The 19615-nt window shown below is 43.6% G+C and overlaps 1 protein-coding gene across 5 annotated transcripts in view; it reads right to left on the bottom strand.

The window, feature by feature from the left end:
• Window positions 1-19615, bottom strand: part of MRTFB (myocardin related transcription factor B) — a 307130-nt gene that overhangs the window by 13322 nt on the left and 274193 nt on the right. For 3 of the 5 annotated variants that reach the window (XM_080680358.1, XM_080680357.1, XM_080680359.1), the window contains 6 exons: window positions 18832-18969; window positions 14315-14562; window positions 6515-6647; window positions 4415-5458; window positions 2940-3074; window positions 224-364 (listed from right to left, as the gene is read on the bottom strand). In XM_080680358.1, coding sequence (XP_080536484.1) covers window positions 224-364; window positions 2940-3074; window positions 4415-5458; window positions 6515-6647; window positions 14315-14562; window positions 18832-18969 — 1839 coding nt within the window. Of the gene's footprint in view, window positions 1-223; window positions 365-2939; window positions 3075-4414; window positions 5459-6514; window positions 6648-13999; window positions 14563-18831; window positions 18970-19615 lie in introns of those variants that run through there. The other 2 variants (XM_080680361.1, XM_080680360.1) reach the window with 1 other exon arrangement.

The following is a 19615-nucleotide window of genomic DNA, read 5'->3' as shown; positions in this document are numbered from 1 at the left end:
CTCATGCCCTGGCTGGGACCAGCTCCGCTGCTCCTCACGCATGAACCTCCTAGGCCGCTGAGGCTTCTGACCGAAGACCTACCTGGGAGGCTGTCTTCACTGTGATATTTCCAGCTATTTCCCCATGAATACTGATCTTCAGTCATTCCCAGCCTAAAGCTCTGGGCTTTGGGACGGCCTGTACCCAGTAAGCGTGTCATTGTAGCAGTGGCCGCAGGCTTACCTTGCTGGGAGGGCTCGGTCCGTTTTGCAGGGATGGAAGGGGTGCACTTCTGGACGTCTTGTTAACAAAGGGCTGCTGGACCGCTGGAGCGGGTGGTCTCTGATATGAAAGAACTGTATTGGATGCCGAGCTTGTGAAAACCTGTAATGAGTAAGTATTTTCCCATCAGTTTGCCCTTCCTACTAAAGAAAACCATGTTTTAAAACAGGTCGGTTAACTTTTTCTGCCAAGGGCCACAGGGTATACAGTTGAGGGTTTGTGGGCTGTGCTGTCTCCGTGGTGACCGCTCCTCTCTGCTGTTGTAGCACAGAAGTGGCCTGGACAACATGCAAATAAATGTGTGGGGCGGGTATGAGTACAACTTCATCTCCAAAAACAGGCAGGGCTGGATTTGGCCCACAGGCATGGTTTGCCACCCCATTGAGCATCAGTGGTCCCTTTGCTCGTCTTTGATGGCAGCATGACAGTGTTTTTGGGAAAGCAGCATTTCCTCAGCATAATTTCCCTAGTACAGTGGTCGCAGTTTGCCGCTCTGTTGACTAATGAGTTTGCCAACCACTGACCTAGACTCTCGATTCCAATAATTACAGGCTGTTGTTGTTCCTTGTGATTAAGCCCCTAGTAAATGACAGCTGAATTTCTTATATTCCTCACTAGGGTGATCGCATCTATTCTCCTGGCTTTACTGTTTACGATAAATCTAATAATCCCAAGCCCACCTCTCTCTTCCAACCTTGCTTCCAAGTTCCAAGTGTTTACAAACATAAATTTGGGACATCTCAAATGTAATATATTCCAAACTAAACTTTTCCCTTCTTCCCTCCATCCCTAGCCTCTGAGGGAAAGTAATTGCTGGTTTTGCCTTTATATTTCTTTAAACTTTAGTAAATAGAGCCACCAGTCTACTCTGCCTCCTCTCCTCAGAGCTCACATTTCTTAGAAATGACCCTTGGATCAGGCCTCTGTTCTTTGCTGTCCTAATCCAGGTCCTTATTATCTGCCACTGGGATCCTGCCCTAGCAACCCTCCATGACAATACAATCTTAGCACACACCTGATGGAGCGCTGCCATTCACCGGCTCCTCTTTCTTAGGGTACAAGCTAACGTTTGGCTGGCATGCAAACCTTCTCACCACCTGGCCCTTTTCCATGCTACCTGAAAGGCTACACGTGCTGTGGCCATGCTTAGTTTTCCAGTTGCCTGGAAATTTCTCCAAATCCTCGCAAAGCCCCATGTAAAATCTGCCTCTTTCTGAGAAGCTGTCTGACCCACTGGGCAGAGGTGAGATTTCTTCCTGTGGAACTAACTGCAAAGTGTTCTGGGTAAGGCCTTTTACAAATGTACGGCCACACTATTGATATTTAACTGTATTTCACAGAACTAGTTTGCTCATAAAAATGTTTAATATATTTTATGCCACTCGTATTCAGAGAGAGAAAAATTTATCCCCTGTATTTTTATTGTAAATATACATAAGTATTTCTTAAACATGAAAGTAGGTGTGTGTGTTTATATTCCTCTAAACAGTACAACTTCTCTGTCAACACCTCTTTTAAAAGGTTGAATTTCCTAATATTTGGTAAAACATACACAAAAACTTCTTCCTTTAAATTGGGAGTAATGATTCCTAATTCTAGTATTTTGAGATTCAGTGAATAAGCCCTTATTTATCCTGTCTAGATAATGTTTTTCTTTCCCCCTGAAACAAAGAAAACTGTCTCAACATTTGAACATCCACTAAGCTTATCACTACACTAATATGTTATTTTCAGCCCAAAATAAGTAATATGCAGCTAGAACTTCATATTTTTCAGAGGAGAGTCCAAAAGAGAACATGTGTGTTAATGTGCCTGTTCTGACCCGAGAGGTCTTTTCTGTCTGTCTCTCAAGCTCTCAGCCCAGATAGCTCACCCACCCTGGGGCATATTGACAGGTCTATATAGTTATCTAGGTTCCTTTATGTTAAAGATGGAAATTCTGGGACTAATACTAATTCTCAAGGTTTGTAATAGTTTAAGACCTTTCGAGGCCTTGGGATTTTTCTGGCAAGGAGATGTGCACACAGCTCCACCTACTGGATGGTGGGAAGTCTGGTAACTATTGGGGCTACTTAACAACAGAATTTTTAGGTGGAACTCCTTTAGAGGACAGTGAACCCTAGATCAACACCACAATTTTAAAGATGAGGAAACTGACAGAGAAAGACAGTGAACTGTGCGCAAGGCCCAGTTGAATCATGTAGCTGAACCAAAATGATAGCCAGACCCAGGCCATCTGGTTCTCAATGCATGAGGTGGCAAGCTCAACATATAGAAACATCTCACTCAAGAGATAATTTCAGGAAGTGTCTTTTTCATCTTCAAGTATATCTTCCCAGGGAACAGCACTTTCCCCTACAAAAATGGTTAATTTAAGAAAAATTTAAACCCAAGAAGATTCTACATATAAAGATTGAAAAAATACCTTCGAAACTTTTACTTAGAAAAGGAGTTGAACTGTTAAGACAAGCTATCTTTTAGTAATAAAGAACTCTCTTTCCCCAATACTTGGATAATCTGCAGACAAATGGCATCTGACCTGAGGCTCCTGTGATGGGAGATGGATCGTAGAAAGAACAAAGGGAGCTCCCCGGAGGAGGCTCCTGTGAAGATGCTGAGTGGTCGAGTAGATGAGGGACCAGTCAGCCCCGTCTGTCACCCTTTAGTGTTCACCAACCTTTCTGACTTGCGGCTGACTGAGCACGTGCGGTGTGAACGTGCCTGGTTGCTGAGGCCCAGTCTGTGCCAAGCCCGAGGACAAGGCGGTGGTTGCTATCTGAGGCTGAGTCTGGACTCCTGCTTGTGGTGGAGTCTAGGAGGCAAAATCAATCAATCAATAAAAATAAATCAATTTAATTGTCAAAATCAAAGTTAGAATCAAGAGTTAGGTGTGAGATAACTGTTCATTTGGGGGATCTTATCTAAAATGAAATAAGATAAAATGTTTACAGATACACACTTCAACTCATCGGTACCTAAATTTGAGCCTTAACAATTCTAAACCATAGAGTTAAACACCAGACCAGTTATTTTCATGCTCTTATTATTCCTTAAGTGACTAAGATGTTCATTTGAAAATTTTGTGAGAATAGAAAACTGAAATAAGAACCTGTAGCAGCTCTACACCTAATAGGTCAGGTGTTACAATAATTTTAAGAGTGGCAGGGAAGTTGTGAGGCCTAAGAGTCTAAATCCCTGCGTTTAAGCTGCAGTGCGTCCACTCTCTGGGGACAGTCAGCCACGTGCTGGCACATACAAGCCCAGAAGGAAATGCGGTTCTTCGACTAAATGTCAATCATCAGGGAAGATTTGGACAGAAAAGTTTAGGAAAACTACATTAAAGAGCAACTTTCCATTTCACAGACTCTAAAGGTGAAATGGGAATTAGGATTTTCGCAAATGCCAAGGGCCTGTGAGTCACCTCTGCTCAGGATATCTGGGTGGTCAAGGCTGAGGAGCCCTGCATGTGGCCCACAGTTTGTTAAAACCCACTGGAATCGTGTTACATAAAAACAACATACAGCCAATGCATAAAAGGAAATTATACCAGTAACGCTCCATGTCCTCAGTAACATCCTTACTCTAACTCTGGTGGTGGCCTTTTCCTTAGTGCAGGCACCTTCACATCGATGGTGCCTTTCAGGGACATGTGGGAGGCAGAATATCAGAGTGGACGTAAGAGTCAAAAGGCTGGGGTTTAAACACTAGTTCTGTCCTCAGGCAACTTGCCAAACCTCAAGGGCCTCAGTTTCCTTATCTAGAAATGGGTTTATCACTTGGATTTTCTGGGGGAAGGGAAGAGTAAATGAAGTAAGCTATTTAAAATACTTGAGGCTGTGCCTTGTGCATAAAAAGTACTCAGTAACAGTTATTATCACGATAATGTCATAGGTATGTAAAAACAACATTATGATAATGTGTTCACTAAAGGTAAAAGGTAACAGAAATAGAAAAGTACCCCCATTTTTTACTACCTAAAAAGAGTGCTGATGTCCTAATTTTTGAAAGTCTCCCCACTACACCCCCACCAACACAGTTTTCTGCTTCTGTGAAGCCTGATTTGGATGCGTCTATGAAAAAGCTCAGGTGTTTGTCCTGAGTGTCCATTCCATGTGGGCTGCGAGGCAAGTAGTTAGAAGACAAACTTCACACCTGGAGTTTGAGGCTGCCCACGGGGAGCTGCACGGAGGTGACACTGGAGCCCTGGATGGACACTGGCAGCAGCAGCTGAGCAGTTTGTGTGGTCAGCAAAGCCTGCGGCTGAGCGACAACGGCAGGCGGCGGCTGTCCCTGGGAACTCACGTAAAACTGTGGGACCATGCTCGGCTGCTCCGCCTTGGCCACAGGGACCTCTTGCTTGATCACTATAGCCTTTTTGGCGACAAGGGTCTGGCCGCCCGCAGAAACAGGCTGCCCCACAGAATGGCTGGCTCCCAGGACAGGCTGCCTGGGGCTGGAGCAGTCAGCGAGTGAGGTCTCATCTTTGACAGAGGAGCCCACACTGCCCTGTTTCTGCTCTGACTGGCTGACAGAATGAGCAGAGGCGCTGGGCTGGGAGTCCAGTGGCCGCCGCTGCTGCTGCTGCCCTCGTTTTTCAACCTCCAGTTGCATTTTCAGAACTTCCACGAGCTTTTGCTCTTGTTCCAGTTTCCTCTTTAGCTCTTCGATCTGCTTCTCTTTCTCCTGAAGCTTGCGATCCTTCTCAGCTGCATCCAGTTCCAGAGTGGACAGAGTGCTGCTGGTGGGACTCAGGCTGTCTTCGTTACTGGTCACTCTCAAAGGAGATGAACACAAGAACTGGGATGGAGACATCATGGTCATAATCTCAGTGAAAGTGTCGGCCATGTTTGTGTCCTCGGTGCTGAGACTGGACTGTTCGGAAGGAGACGGTGAGATTGGCAGAGGCGAATTAACATTTTCCACGTGGATCACGTTGCTGGTTCCAGCAGGGGGCAGTTCTGCCTTGAGAGGGGAGCCCGAGCTCGTCACACAGTTATGCAGGGTAGTGACTGGCACCGCCATGGTGACTTCTGGGCTACTGGTGACGACGGCAGATGTTGACACTGCCACGATGCCGTCAGCAGCAGTGCCGTTGCTGTTCATCTCCTGGTAGGGTTTCAGGCGTTCGATAAGGTTTGGTTTGGTGCCCGACACTGGAAGACCTCTTAGCTTCAGTTCTGTTTTCAGTTCTGATACCTGGAAGAACAAACACATCAGCTCTCTTTGTCTGGTATAGCTTTCTGACAAGTCTATAGGACACTTTTGTGGCCAGGACAACTCCATATTATTGCACAGCGGAAAGTGGGGCCATTTCACATTACAGCCCTAAAGAATTCGGAAGGCCAGTGATAATAAACAAGGGTTTTTAGAGGGCAATTCCTCTGTTGTGTCAAAGAAATGATTTACTACCAGAAATGGTAACAGCTACATTTATTGAGTAATTACTATGTGCCAGACACTGTTGGAAGTGGTTTATTCTTTCAATTAATCTTCACATGAGGTGTTGGTATTATTGTTTCCATTTTAAAGATGAGGAGATCAAGGAAAAAGAGGTTGAATCACTAGTCCAAGATACCACAGATAACAGAAGGCAGAGCTGGGGTAGAAACCCAGAAAGGCTGCCCTGGAGATCACATTCTTAACTGTTACGTTTCCCTGCTTCTCCCAAACTTGGCAATAAGCAGGGAAGGAAAAAATCTGCCTCTGGAGTCAGAACAGGTATGGTGCTGACACATAGCATATGCTTAATAAATGAGAGTTATTACTGGTCATTGTAATAACATTGTAAAATAAACTTAATGGACGTGAAAGGAAAGTACCTCTATAAGGGTTATCATATTGTTGGTAAAGTTGAATGTACACCGAGTGGCCAGATTATGATGATCTCTGAACGCATAATAATCTGGCCACTCAGAGAGAGAGAGAGAGAGAGAGAGAGAGAGAGAGAGAGAGAGAGAGAGTCCCGGTGCATGAATTTGTGCATGGGTGGGGTCTGGCCAGCCTAGCCAGGGGGAGGGGACATGGGCGGTTGGCCAGCCTGCCTGCTGGTCGAACTCCTGGTTGAGGGGACAATTTGCATATTAGCCCTTTATTATATAGGATATACACTGAGTGGCCAGATTATTATGCGTTCAGAGATCATAATAATCTGGCCACTCAGTGTATACTGAAAACTACCTGCTAGACAAATCTGGCAAATCATTTACACTTCTGTGGTACAATGGGTGAATAGACTCTACTTGGAATTATCACCTTTAAGTCATCCAAGCTGGGAGGCAGAGGTCCTGGCTTCCTCACAGGAGCAGATGCATTCTGTCTTGGTGTGTTAGGTGTGGTATTGTTCAAAGCTGAATTGCCACTGTTGTTATTTTTGTCATTGAGTGGCCTTCAAAAGAAAAAGAAAATTAGAGTTTATAATAAAACTAGTGGCCTAGTGCACAGATTCGTGCACAGTGAAAGGAAATTAGAAGAAATATTTTAATATTGCTATTTGCCCTTTCTCTATAATAGAAGTGTCAGAGATGAAAGAAAATTAGTAAGATGTAAATGAAAATAATATATAAATTGATTAATAAATAACATGACATAACAAAGACATGATATAAAAACAAAAACATGATATAAAAACAACAAAAACATGATATAAAAACAACACTGATAAAACAATGACTGATAAATTGATTAAACTTATTCTAATATCTCCCTGTATACCACATTAAGAGTAAAAACACTTTCAGAGTGCTTGACTAATTTCCCTTGTGATGAAGTATTTAAAAATTTAACATCACACTCTCTTCAAACTTGAGAGAAAGCAACATATAACTGACCATGTCCGAAAACAGGTTCAGTTAGGAATATTGCTACTCTGTCTAGAGTTTGTCCTTGTGATTTATTAATAGTCATTGCAAATGCTGGCATCACGGGAAACTCGAATTAATTTAAATGGGAGGCCAGTATCAGACGGGGACAAATCAATTCTTGGAATCAGGACAATCTCTCCTTCCGCAGATCCTATTAATACTTACGTTAGGTTGCAATCTTGTGATAATAAATCTAGTACCATTACAAAGACCCCACTTACTATTAAGATTTCTCAGTAGCATGATGATTGCACCTACTTTTAATTTTAATTTATGACATGGCATTCCTGAAAGAGTAATATTATTAAGAAATTCGATGGAAAAATTTTCCTTTTCGGCATCATCCGTTGACTCGATGGAATCACTTCCTTTCAGCTTCAGAGGTACATTATACCAATAATTGGTCTTCAGATACATTTTGTCAATGACACTGGCTTCTTTAGGCTTCAGAGGTACGCTGTGCCAATAGTTGGTCTTCAGACATATTCTGTCGACGACGCTGCTTTCTTTCAGCTTCAGAATGTCAACAAAAACAACCAAATTCATGATCGACAATGACAGATCAAAACACATGCGTATGATTGGTGCCAGTGAGAGCTTTATATGTATCGTGCATGCGCAAGTCAACGTTTGTTTTTAAATAGCCAGTGTGTGTCATGTACTGGGCTGGTTGGTCAGTCGCATGGTCAGTCACTTAGCCTTTCATATTTATAGATAATTTCTGGATTTGACATTGCTTCTGCTAAAAATTTGACTATTAAGTGAGGAGAAAAATACCATGGTCATGAATTGGAGGACTAGATATGGTAAATATGTCAATCAAATCAGGTCCCAATAAAAATTCCTGCAGGTTTTGTTTGCTTTGTAGAGATTTAGAAAGTGATTCTAACCTTTATATGGAAATGCAAAGCACAAAGAATGGCCATGGCGGCACTAAAGAAGAAAAGCAAAGCTTGGAGAGCCATACCACCAGATACCGACAGTTATTACAGAGCCAGCTTACTCACATGGTGTGGTGCTGGTGCAAGGACAAAACCACAGACACATCAAGATCAGAAAATGCAGAAACAGACCCCCACCTACATTGGCCCTTGAGTTATCACAAAGGTGACACCCACTGCAGTTCTATTAAATGGTACTGGCCACACTGGATATTCATACAGGAAAAAATACTGCTCCTAATGGACCCCTACCTCATATCATTTTCAAAAACTTAAATGTGGCCCTAGTCAGTTTGGCTCAGTGGAAAGAGCGTCAGCCTGCGGACTGAAGGATTCTGGGTTTGATTCTGGTCAAGGGCATGTACCTCGGTTACAGGCTCGATTTCCAGCCCTGGTCTGGGGTGTGCGAAGGCAACCTATCTATGTGTCTCTTTCACTTCAATGTTTTTTTTTCTCTCTCTCCCCCTTCCACTCTCTCTAAAAAAAAATCAATGGAAAAATATCCTTAGGCAAGGATTAATAAAAACAAACAAAATCCCTAAATGTGAATTTTGAAAACAATAAAGCTTTTAGAAGAAAACTAGGATAATATCTTCATAGCCTTTGGACAGAAAGTATTTCTTAAACAGGACACAAAAAGCACTAAATAAAGAGGGTGAAAAGATAAGCCAAAGCCACAGAAGAAATATTTGTAATACATTTTTTTTTTTTCTGACAAAGGCCTCATATCTACCATATACTAAGAGTCTTGCAGATCAGTAAGAAAATGACAGAAAACTCAATGAGAAAATCCTGGGTAAGCATATCACAAGAAGGTATACCCAAATGGTCAATAAACATGTGAACAAGACCTTAATCTCAACAGGTAGGAGGAAAATGCAAATGAAATGCACAACAGAACAACACTGCACATCCAGAAGGACTGCTGCTAGACCAACACTGCCAATACCAACTACTTGGAACAGTCAGGACTCTCCCATACACAATTGCCAGGACTGTGCACTGGGACAACCACTCTGGAGAACTATTTCACAGTATCTACTTAAAAAACCCATGCCTATCCTCTGACCCACCAATTCCATTCCTGACAGACACCTGACAAAGACATACATTTGTCAGCCATAAGATGCAGGCTAGGATATTTATTATGTCATTTTTCTTATCAGCCTCAATTGGAAGCAACCCAACTGTCCATCAAGAGTATGACGGATAGGTAAGTTATAGCATACTAGTCAGCAATAAAAATGAACTGCTATTTGCACCAGTGAAGATGCATCTCCCAAACATGTTGAGAAAAGAAGCCAGACACACATGTGTACTATAGGTTTGCATTTATATAATGTTCAAAAGCAGGCAAAACTAATCTACAGGATAGAAGTCAGGATAGTCACCGAGAGAGGGACTGATAATGTTGCCTTTCTTTTTAGAATTTTTTTATTTAATTTGAGAGAGAGGGAAAAGGAGAAACACTGATCTGCTGTTCTACCTATCTATGCATTTATTCGTTGATTATTGTATGAGTCCGGACTGAGGATCAAACCCGCAACCTTGGCATATCAGGACAATGCTCCAACCAACCAAGCTACTTGGCCAGGGCTAATGATAATGTTCCACTTCTTTTTTTATATTTTTAATTAAATAATTTGTACAATGTCATTTCTTTTTTAAAAAATATATTCTTGATTTCAGAGAGGAAGGGAGAGGGAGAGAGAAAGATAGAAACATCAACGATGAGAGAGAATCACTGATCTGCTGCTTCTTGCATGCCCCCTACTGGGGATCGAGCCCACAACCCAGGCATGTGCCCTTGACCGGAATCGAACCCAGGACCCTTCAGTCCACAAATCGACGCTCTATCCACTGAACCAAACTGGCCAGGGCATGTTCCACTTCTTGATGTAGGTGGTAATATGGGCATGCTTACTTTGGCATCAATTTTCACTTACAATTTATGGACTTTCTGTAAGATATACTTCATTTTAAAAGTTTATTAAAAATGTTGGCTAATCAGTTGTCAAGTTCCAAAGTTAGGTGCTTTTGTAACAATTTCCCTAAAAGCCTGTCTGCACCAAACTGAGGCCCCCCAATGACTTCTTTTTACTGTGCTACTCCTGGCATTGAAATGCAAACAATGGCATTTCCTTCTCTGGTGGCTGACACCTATTAAAGAAGAGGTGACAGGGTGGCTGATACCATGCAGTCAATTCCATTGAGGCCAAGGCTTTCCCATCATGTAAGCCATGGTACTGACACCAGTGAAACTCTGAATTCCATTCTGAAAGTGGGCTCTGAGGTGATGACAAGAATGGGTTGGGGTCCACAGCTGGATGATCTTTCTCAACTGAGATTTAGGAAGCCTGTGTTTGAAGCCAGTTCTGGCCTTATCAACAGCTAATTCACTCTTTACATTCACTTGAGTCTTTTTAACCTGCTTTATGTTTTGTTAAAGTTAAATACTTGAAATATTTGAAATGAAGTTTCTTAAAGTTTGGATGAAATGACAAATATTTTCTGTTATTCTCCTTTCTAAAAATTCAACTTTTAAATCTTATTTTTGAATTATGAAAACATTTTATTTAAATCAGAGTTTCTCACCCTTATCCTATATAATAAAAGCCTAATATGCAAATTGTCCCCTTGACTGGGAGTTCAACTGCTTGCTATGACTTGTGCTGACCACCAGGGAGTGGTGCGGAACACTGTGGGCATCGGTGACGTGCTGCAACCTCTCACCGGCTACCTGGGGGCAGGTGTGATGGGGACGGATGTTCGGTGAGAATATGGGGTGTCCACTGAGCTCGCTCTCACTCCCCCTGTTACCCTCCCCCAGGGCGCCAGGGCTTGTGCACTGGGGAAGCCTGTGTTCAGGTGCCGGGCGCCTGCGAGGAGCCCACCTGGCATCCGTGCGGCATCTTCCAGGTAAGCCAGGCCACAGCTGCCGGGACCACAGGGGCCGGTTAGGCTCCCCATGGGTTCGCGCAGGAGCTGGTCTGCGAAGTCGGTTGGGAGAGAGTGTGCTGCCCGCCCAGCTTCCAGGCGGTGCCGCTGGGTGGCACAGAGGCCCACGCTTGTGCCCAGGCCTGTGGCATCCGGCCACGCTCACTCCATCTCGTGTGGGGACTTGGGCGCAGTGACTCAGGTGGAGGGGGTGCATGGGGCCCCAGGGCCCCAGTGCTGCCCAGGGCCCAGAGGTCAGCTGGGACCTGGCCTTCCATGCCAGACACTCACACTTTGATTGCCGGCCAGGCCTAGGGACTGCACCCATGCACGATTTCGTGCACCGGGCCTCTAGTATTCAATATTGTCCCTGTAAGGAGCCTTTTTAGACACTGTTTCCTTATCGCTCTCCCTATGAAATTTTAATACCATGGCTATGCTGCATGCTTGTCTATGTATTGTATCTATGTATGTGCTTTATTAAATAAAAATGTAAGCTTCCCCTCAACCAACTTTTGGTCCCTTGTGAATGAGATCATCTCGAGAATACATAATTTCAGTGAATTATTCTATTCATGCTCTTTTTGGTTGAGATTCTACAATACTCCTGGTTACTATGATGAACAGTTCAGTATTTAATTCAACCTTTAAAGTAACGGAAATAAAGGGAAAACGTGGGGGTTGGGGGAGATGAATGTGATCACCGTGTGGATGAGAAACCTGAAGTTGAGAGAGATGGCATGACCTTCCAGGAACCTTCAGCCAGTGTGTGGGATTACAGCCCTGTGAATTCATGCTCTTGCTCCTTCCATGGTACCAAAGGCTGTGTTATCAAGAAAATCCCACTACTGCAGGTACTGCCGGACTTCCACATTTAGTTTCTCATAATGGAGTTTTGGTAAAAAATGTGTTAAAGCCAGCTCCATTTCTAGGACCTGGAAGCTAAACAGAACTGGTGTTCAGTCTTTGTGTGGTGAAATGGTACTGAAGAACCATGGTCTTGCCTCCTCCTGGTCCCTGGGTCTTCCCTGTGTGAAGTTTTCCTTGGACGGCTTGGCATGGTCACTGCAGTGGTGGGAATGTTTGTGGAGGACAGGGGACTGGAAGCCTTGGGAAAACCAAGAACTGTAGAGTTTGGAAGCCTACTCATCAGATGTATTCTTCTCATCTACAAAGCCAGTCCCATGCAGCCAATACCTTTCATTACAGGAAAGACTATTTCATAGACAGCACAAAAAATCCTTTTATGGGGTTTCAGTTGACCAGTTTCCTCGCCTGGGCATGGAATCAATAATATCGGTCCTTGTAGAGTAACCATGTGGATGACGATGATGTGAAGTGCTGAGCACACTGCCTGGGGCATCGTCAGGAGCACACGCACGTGAGCCATCGTTGCTGTTACTATCATGGAGCCCAAGGAGGACGGAGGCAGTGGGGATACCGCTGACGTGGACAGAGCAGCCAAGTGGCGCCGTTCGTTTCTGATGCTCTTTCAGCTCTTGGCCTTCCTGGTCCCCTGCCAATGTCAACAGCTGTCTCAGGCTTGCTTGCTCTTAAAATAATAACACGATACAAGATTCTTCCCTCCTTCATCTCTGTGCCCTGATGTTGTAAATTTCAGTGCTTCACAGTCAAGTCTGAATGACTAACTAGTCTAACCTTTCTTGACATATTTGGTTCTTGCAAGAAAACAGTGAAATGATAATCATTAGCATATGTGGAGGGCTTTCTTACAGAGAAGCTGCTTAGTGGGTCTTGTTTTCCACTCCCCGGGAGGAATGCTTAGCCTCCTGTAGAACACAAGTCCAGTGTCTCCAGATCATGTGATTACAAATCGAGGGGCTTGTACCAGAGAATAATTTTTCCTTGTATGAGATTGGATCTTTTTCTAGTTTCTTTTCCAAGTTGAATATAAATATCCCTTCCTCCTAAAACAGTGGTTCTCAGCCTTTCTAATGCCGCGACCTTTTAATACAGTTCCTCATGTTGTGGTGACCCCAACCATAAAATTATTTTCGTTGCTACTTCATAACTAATTTTGCTACTGTTAATGAATCGTAATGTAAATATCTGTGTTTTCCGATGGTCTTAGGCTCTACAGCAGCGGTTCTCAAATAAGACCACTGGAAAACACAGATATTTACATTACGATTCATAACAGTAGCAAAATTACAGTTATGGAGTAGCAACAAAAATAATTTTATGGTTGGGGGGTCACCACAACATGAGGAACTGTATTAAAGGGTCGCGGCATTAGAAAGGTTGACAACCACTGTCCTAAAAAGTGAACAAAGTGAAGGACGGGGGCTTTGCATTTTTACCTGTTTCCCAGAAAAAGCATTTGAGGATGCATAACTGGAAATTTCTTTTATTACATAATTAAAATAAGCCATGGATGTCTTGCTATGGATTCAATCGCAGAAACTGCCAGAACTCACTTCCTCTATCCCTCCCAATTGGGCTCAAACTGTGGAAACATGTTTCTTCTCCATGGTTGTTGATCACAAAGACTTTTCATTCACTGTCTTTTGGGACATCTATCCTGTTCCTTCTTTTCCATTATCATTGCCGTTTCATCTTCTGGGATCTACTTTACTGCAAAATTTCCAACTGGTTTTCCTATTTCCAAACTCCCCTTCAGTACTGGCGTCAAATGATTCTTTTCTGCATGTTGATTTTACCACATCATTGCAGCCTCTGAAACAACTACCACATCAAGATTAGAGTCGGCCCAATTTCAGGTTCCTGCAGACATTGGGCCTACTCAATTCTGTCCTCCACTTTCTTTAAAAACAAATCATATTTGTTATTTAACAGGCCATTTTTCTCACCATCCAATAAACAGGCACTGCACTCTGTACCTTCACTCACATCATTCCCCTTTGCTCAGAGGGCCCTTTCCATTTCAGGCCCTTTCCCACATACACATCCTGCCTTTTTCATAAAACTTTCTTTGACCACTCTAAGTTTTATGGTCCTGCTTTTTTTTTTTTTTTTTTAAACTGTTTTACCAGCTCTTTTGCTTTTCTCATAGCATTTACCACTAGGCAAATCTTTCTTGAATGTGTAATTGTGAAAAGTCACTTCTAACTTAAAAATTCAGAACCAACTTAGGAGGTAAAAACTGAGTGGCATGCAGGCTATTCTCACTGTGCTGACTTCAGACACTGTATGAGAAGCTTTGATGGTAATAAAATGAAAACGGTCATTAAGCACAAATAAATCACAACATCCAACCTTCAGTAACTAATGGATTCTCATAAAAACCACAGTAAAATCCACTTTAGAAGCCAGCCCCGCCCCCAGCCCCATACTTGAGTGGTGCAGGCAGGATGGTCTGGTAGTTGTAGTGCTGCTGCTGTTGGCTCAGGATCTGTAGTTGCAGGAACAGCTGCTGCTGCTGGAGCAGGCGGGCATAGTTGGAGTCCAGCTGCGGCTCACTCTTCTCACCTTTCTGGTCTGGTGGAATGTACTGGTGGTACTTCAACTTCTTTACCCGTGGTTTGGGGTCTTTGCATTTTTTGCTACGGTGCTTGTCATTTGAATTCTTGGGGTGGCTTTGCTATTTGTGAGAAAAAGGGAATAAGAACATTTTAAGAGATGCCACCACATGCAATCTATTTTACTGTGCCTCAGGATTTGGAATGAAAAAGCAATGCAGCTTCAGAACTGGTAGAGCCACTGTGGAAAGCAATATACCAGATACGTTTAGAGAGCCAGGAAAACATTCGCATATTCCCTTGATCAAGAAATGTTGCTCCTAAGAACTCATTTCTCCTGCTATCTTGTTCCCTCAAACTATGGGCAAGATGCTCAGCTTAGCATCATCCATTCACATTCAACAACAGTCACTCTCAGTCTTCTGTGTAGACACATTGCCAAGTGCTTCCATATATTATCTCCCAGTGAAAAACACGTTGTACATTAAGTATACAACAGAAAAAAGATTAGGTATATCCTATATAATAAAAGGCTAATATGCAAATCGACCAAACAGCAGAACGACTGGTCGCTATATTGCACACTGACCACCGGGGGCAGACTCAACGCAGGAGCTGCCCCCTGGTGGTCAGTGCACTCCCACAGGGGGAGTGCTGCTCAGTCAGAAGCTGTGCTCACAGCTGGTGAGCACAGCAGCAGTGGCTGGAGCCTTTCCCACCTCTGCAGCAGCACTAAGGATATCCGACTGACGGCTTAGTCCCGCTCCCTGTGGGGAGTGGGCCTAAGCCGTCAGTCGGACATCCCCTGAGGGCTCCTGGACTGCGAGAGGGTGCAGGCTGGGCTAAGGGACCCTCCAAATTTCATATACCAGGCCTCTAATTTCACTATAACTCTATAATATTTTATAGTCATTAAAAAACAATGGAGCCTGGCCAGCATGGCTCAGTGATTGAACCAGGAGGTCACGGTTTGATTCCCAGTCAGGGCACATGCCTGGGTTGTGGGCTCAATCCCCAGTGGGGGTCATCAGGAGGCAGCCAATCAATGATTCTCTCTCATCATTGAAGTTTCTCTCTCTCTCTCTCCCTTCCTTTCTGAAATCAATAAAAATATATTTTAAAAAAAATCAATGGAGCCGAAACCGGTTTGGCTCAGCGGATAGAGCGTCGGGCTATGGACTGAAGGGTCCCGGGTTCGATTCGGTCAAGGGCATGTACCTTGGTTGCGGGCACATCCCCAGTTGGGGGTGTGCAGGAGGCAGCTGATCGATGTTTCTCTCTCATCGATGTTTCTAACTCTCTATCCCTCTCACTTCCTCTCTGTAAAAAATCAATAAAATATATTAAAAAAAAATCAATGGAGAATATGCAAAAACAGAAAAATGCTTGTAATGAGAATCAAGTGGAATAAAGGCTATGCATTTCTATGGAAAGCACACACACACACAAAAATACTGAGCAATGTAAATATGTGCTTAAAATTTTTTTCAAAAATATAATTTTGAAAACTAGAGGCCCGGTGCATGAAATTCATGCACGGGGGGAGGGGGTTGTCCCTCAGCCCAGCCTGCCACCCTCTCCAATCTGGGACCCCTTGAGGGATGTCCGACTGCCCGTTTAGGCCAGTAGGATTGGGCCTAAACGGGCAGTCGGACATCCCTCTCACAATCCAGGACTGCTGGCTCCCAACTGCTCACCTGCCTGCCTTCCTGACTGCCCCTAACTGCTTCTGCCTGCCAGCCTGATCACCCCTAACCACTCCCCTGCCAGCCTGATTGATGTGTAATTGCTCCCCTGCCAGCCTGTTTGCCCTAACTGCCCTCCCCTGCAGGCCTGGTCCCCCTCAACTGCTCTCCCCTGCAGGCCTGGTCACCCCCAACTGCCCTCCCCAGCTGGCCATCTTGTGTCCACATGGGGGCAGCCATCTTGTGTGTTGGAATGATGGTCAATTTGCATATTACTCTTTTATTAGATAGGATGGTGTGTGAGACCCCACCTTATGATTAAGATTCAGATGACTCCTGAGTTTTCTTTCTCCTCCATTCATAAGTTATCAGATCACTTTCTACTTTTCAGTATTCATATTATAACTTTGTTTGAAAAAAAGAAGTCCACCAACAAAACAATAAGGTATAAGAAATTATTCCTAAGCCTCCTTAGGTAAAATACTCAGTAAGAAGACTTTTGAGAAGTACTACATTAAATATGGCTATTGGTATGATCATTTTATATGTGTTCATATTTGAGTTAGGAAATTAAAAAAATAAAATAAAAATCACCATATTCTACAGACCAGAAACCATCGCTATTAATATTTACTTTTTGCCCTCAGATATCCTCATGGCAACTCCCTCACCTCTTTTAGATCTCGCCCAAGCATGCTACTTGGAATAGAAACGTCTCTCCTTGTCTGCTTGGCAGCTCCAGTCCTCACTTTATCTTCACCGCCAGCCCTCTCTGTTTTGCTGTTTACCTTCCAGTCCTAATCAAGGTGGGGTGCTTTGTCATGTTTCCTTCACTGCTTCACTGACTCTATACCCAGAACAGTGCCTGGCACATAAAAAGTGCTAGGTTAAGTATTTGCTGAATAAGTTAATGATGAATGTGTATGCAATTAGAAATCACTTGAATTATCAGGCACTTACTACACATCACAATGTCAGAAAATATCCTTGCCCTTTAAAAATCCTCCTGTAATCTCACAATAATAATCAGTTCACTGTCATGTGCTTATGTTTTTATCAATAATACATTTTATTTCCAGTCTTTTCAAACTGAGCGTAACAATGAATGGGGTCTGGGTTTCAGAGCTGTGACTGTAACTGTTAGGTTAACGGTAAAACACTGACCCGACTGCGACCAGGAGGCTACCTGTTGACAAGGGAGGGGACACAAACACAAGAACCAGTGTTCCTCAGACCATGTCTGCTATTACCTATTTACCTATTAGCTGGAACGTATCTGTTCTCTCAGGAAGTGAGGATGGCAAACAGCTTTCCTCATAGAAAAAGCCAAACAATTGTGGTCTGTTTCCTAATATGTACCGTCCTTTCCTCCACTGGCAGAGTCCTAGGGTTACCGCCCCAACCCCTGAACCTCACATTCTTACACAATGACTGTTGCCGCAGAACCAAGGCCCTCCTTAAAGGCAGACATAGTGAAGAGCAGAACTTGGAAGAGTAGGAGAGGCAGAGAACAAATTCTCAATCTCTGCAGGGAAAGATGGGTTGGCATTCAAATGTTCTTTGTGCCATTGTGGTACATGCTTGGGGATGTGGGAGGAGGTAAGAGCTGATTTTACTGAAGCAATTGCCACTTGGCACCCTCTGGAATTTCTGGCTCTGATACTTAGCAATGGTAGATGGTGAAATATATTGCTATACCCTTGAAGCCACACTGACATAGAGAGCCAGGAGTAGAAAGAGAACCTCCTGTCAAGGACAAGGATAGGCCCGGGGGACAGATGGAGATGAGGACTGTGCCTCTGAAGAGTCCTGCAATGGGTTAACTGAGAAGGCAGAAAGAGGGCTGGCCTGGAACTTGGGAGACTGCGTCCTTCCTAGCCTGGTCACTTCACTTCTTTGGGCCTCAATCTCCTCATCTGAAAGGTGGTGAGAGGGTTAACTGGCTCCCTAATGTCCTTTTTTAGTTTGAGATCTGTGTTCTGCTAGTTTGGGCAAAAGCCACATCGGAATGATTAAACTATTCTGCAGATTATCCGCTACCCCTACTTTATTTAGCAGTTCTAAGTACACTTCAAAAAACTTGAAAAATGTACTATACAGCACACATTTTAATATTCTTTGGGACTTATTCTGAGTTATTTTGACCAAGTAAAACACTAGGGAACAGTGCCACAAATCTGAAGCTTATCTGAAGAACAAACCAAGCTTTATCTGGCCAAATCTGCTAAATCAAAAAACTGTGCTTCTTTAAACCTTTAACCTGTCATGTAATATATCTGGAATACCACTGAGTTTAACCTTGTGTAGAAAGTCCAGAATCATGTTACCATTAAAGATCTGTTTGTGAGATTCGGGACTCGCGAGCTATGTGAAAGCACCTCCATCTACCCTGTGTCCCTTGTTCCATCTTGATGGCCCCGGGTGGGGGCAGGACTGGGTGCTGCTGACAGAATGACCCCTACACCCTTCCTTGTGCCTCCAGTAGTTTATACACACATTTTGTGCTGTTCTGTGTCTGCAGAATAATAGGTCGTGTATTGAAGGTGGTAGTTTCAAATATTAAAGCCTGGTCTAGCAAGTCCTCCCATGCTTTTGTTTTCAAGGCTTCAGGCTGGGTGATGTGGACACATGCCTTTGTCTTCCATGTGTGGGGCTATAGACAAGAGTCACAAGATACTCAAACCAGTTTGTATGTGAGGTACCCACCTTTACCAGTGTTGGCCCAGGCTTTGCTGAGGACACAGTGTTTGAGGGGAGCACAGGAGCTGTGGACCTTGTGGGGGGCTGATCCGTAGTAGTAGGAGTTTTCAAGAATTCAGGAACTGTTGGGGACACTGTAGTAAACTGGTGGAAAAGGCAGAAAGGGAACAAGTCTGTGAAATCAATGACAGTAAAAATAGAAAAACCAGAATTATAAGGCAATGACCTCATTTATTTATTTTTTTTAATTGTTTGAAGTATTACAAATAGTAGTACATATGTCTCCTTTTTTTTTTTTTCCTTCCCCATTGACCTTCCCCCGGCCTCCCCTTCCCCCCAGTACATGCCTTTACCTGCCCCCTCCCCCCAGTGTTTTTTATCCATTGGTTATGCTTATATGCATGCGTACAAGTCCTTCGGTTGATCTCTTACAACCCCCCTCCCCGCCCCCCGCAACTTCCTCTGCCTTCCCACTGTAGTTTGACAGTCTGTTCAATGCTTCTGGCAATGACCTCATTTAAAAATAAATCCGAATACAAAAGAAACAAAAGGAAAGTATACTATTATGTTGGAGACCCAGATGGAGGAATAACATGCATTACCTCCGTAAAACCAATTATTTAGTCTTTGCCCCAATACTAGTATAATAAAGCTAACTCTAAATAGGGTTAGATTGATTAAACCCGTGGTCGGCAAACTGTGGCTCACGAGCCACATGCGGTTCTTTGGCCCCTTGAGTGTGGCTCTTCCACAAAATACCACGGCCTGGGCGAGTCTATTTTGAAGAAGT

This window comes from Plecotus auritus, assembly GCF_963455305.1.
Source record: "Plecotus auritus genome assembly, chromosome: 7".
NCBI classification, from domain to species: domain Eukaryota; kingdom Metazoa; phylum Chordata; class Mammalia; order Chiroptera; family Vespertilionidae; genus Plecotus; species Plecotus auritus.
The sequence above is the reverse complement of the archived record's forward strand: the minus strand, read 5'-3'. Positions and strand labels throughout refer to the sequence as shown.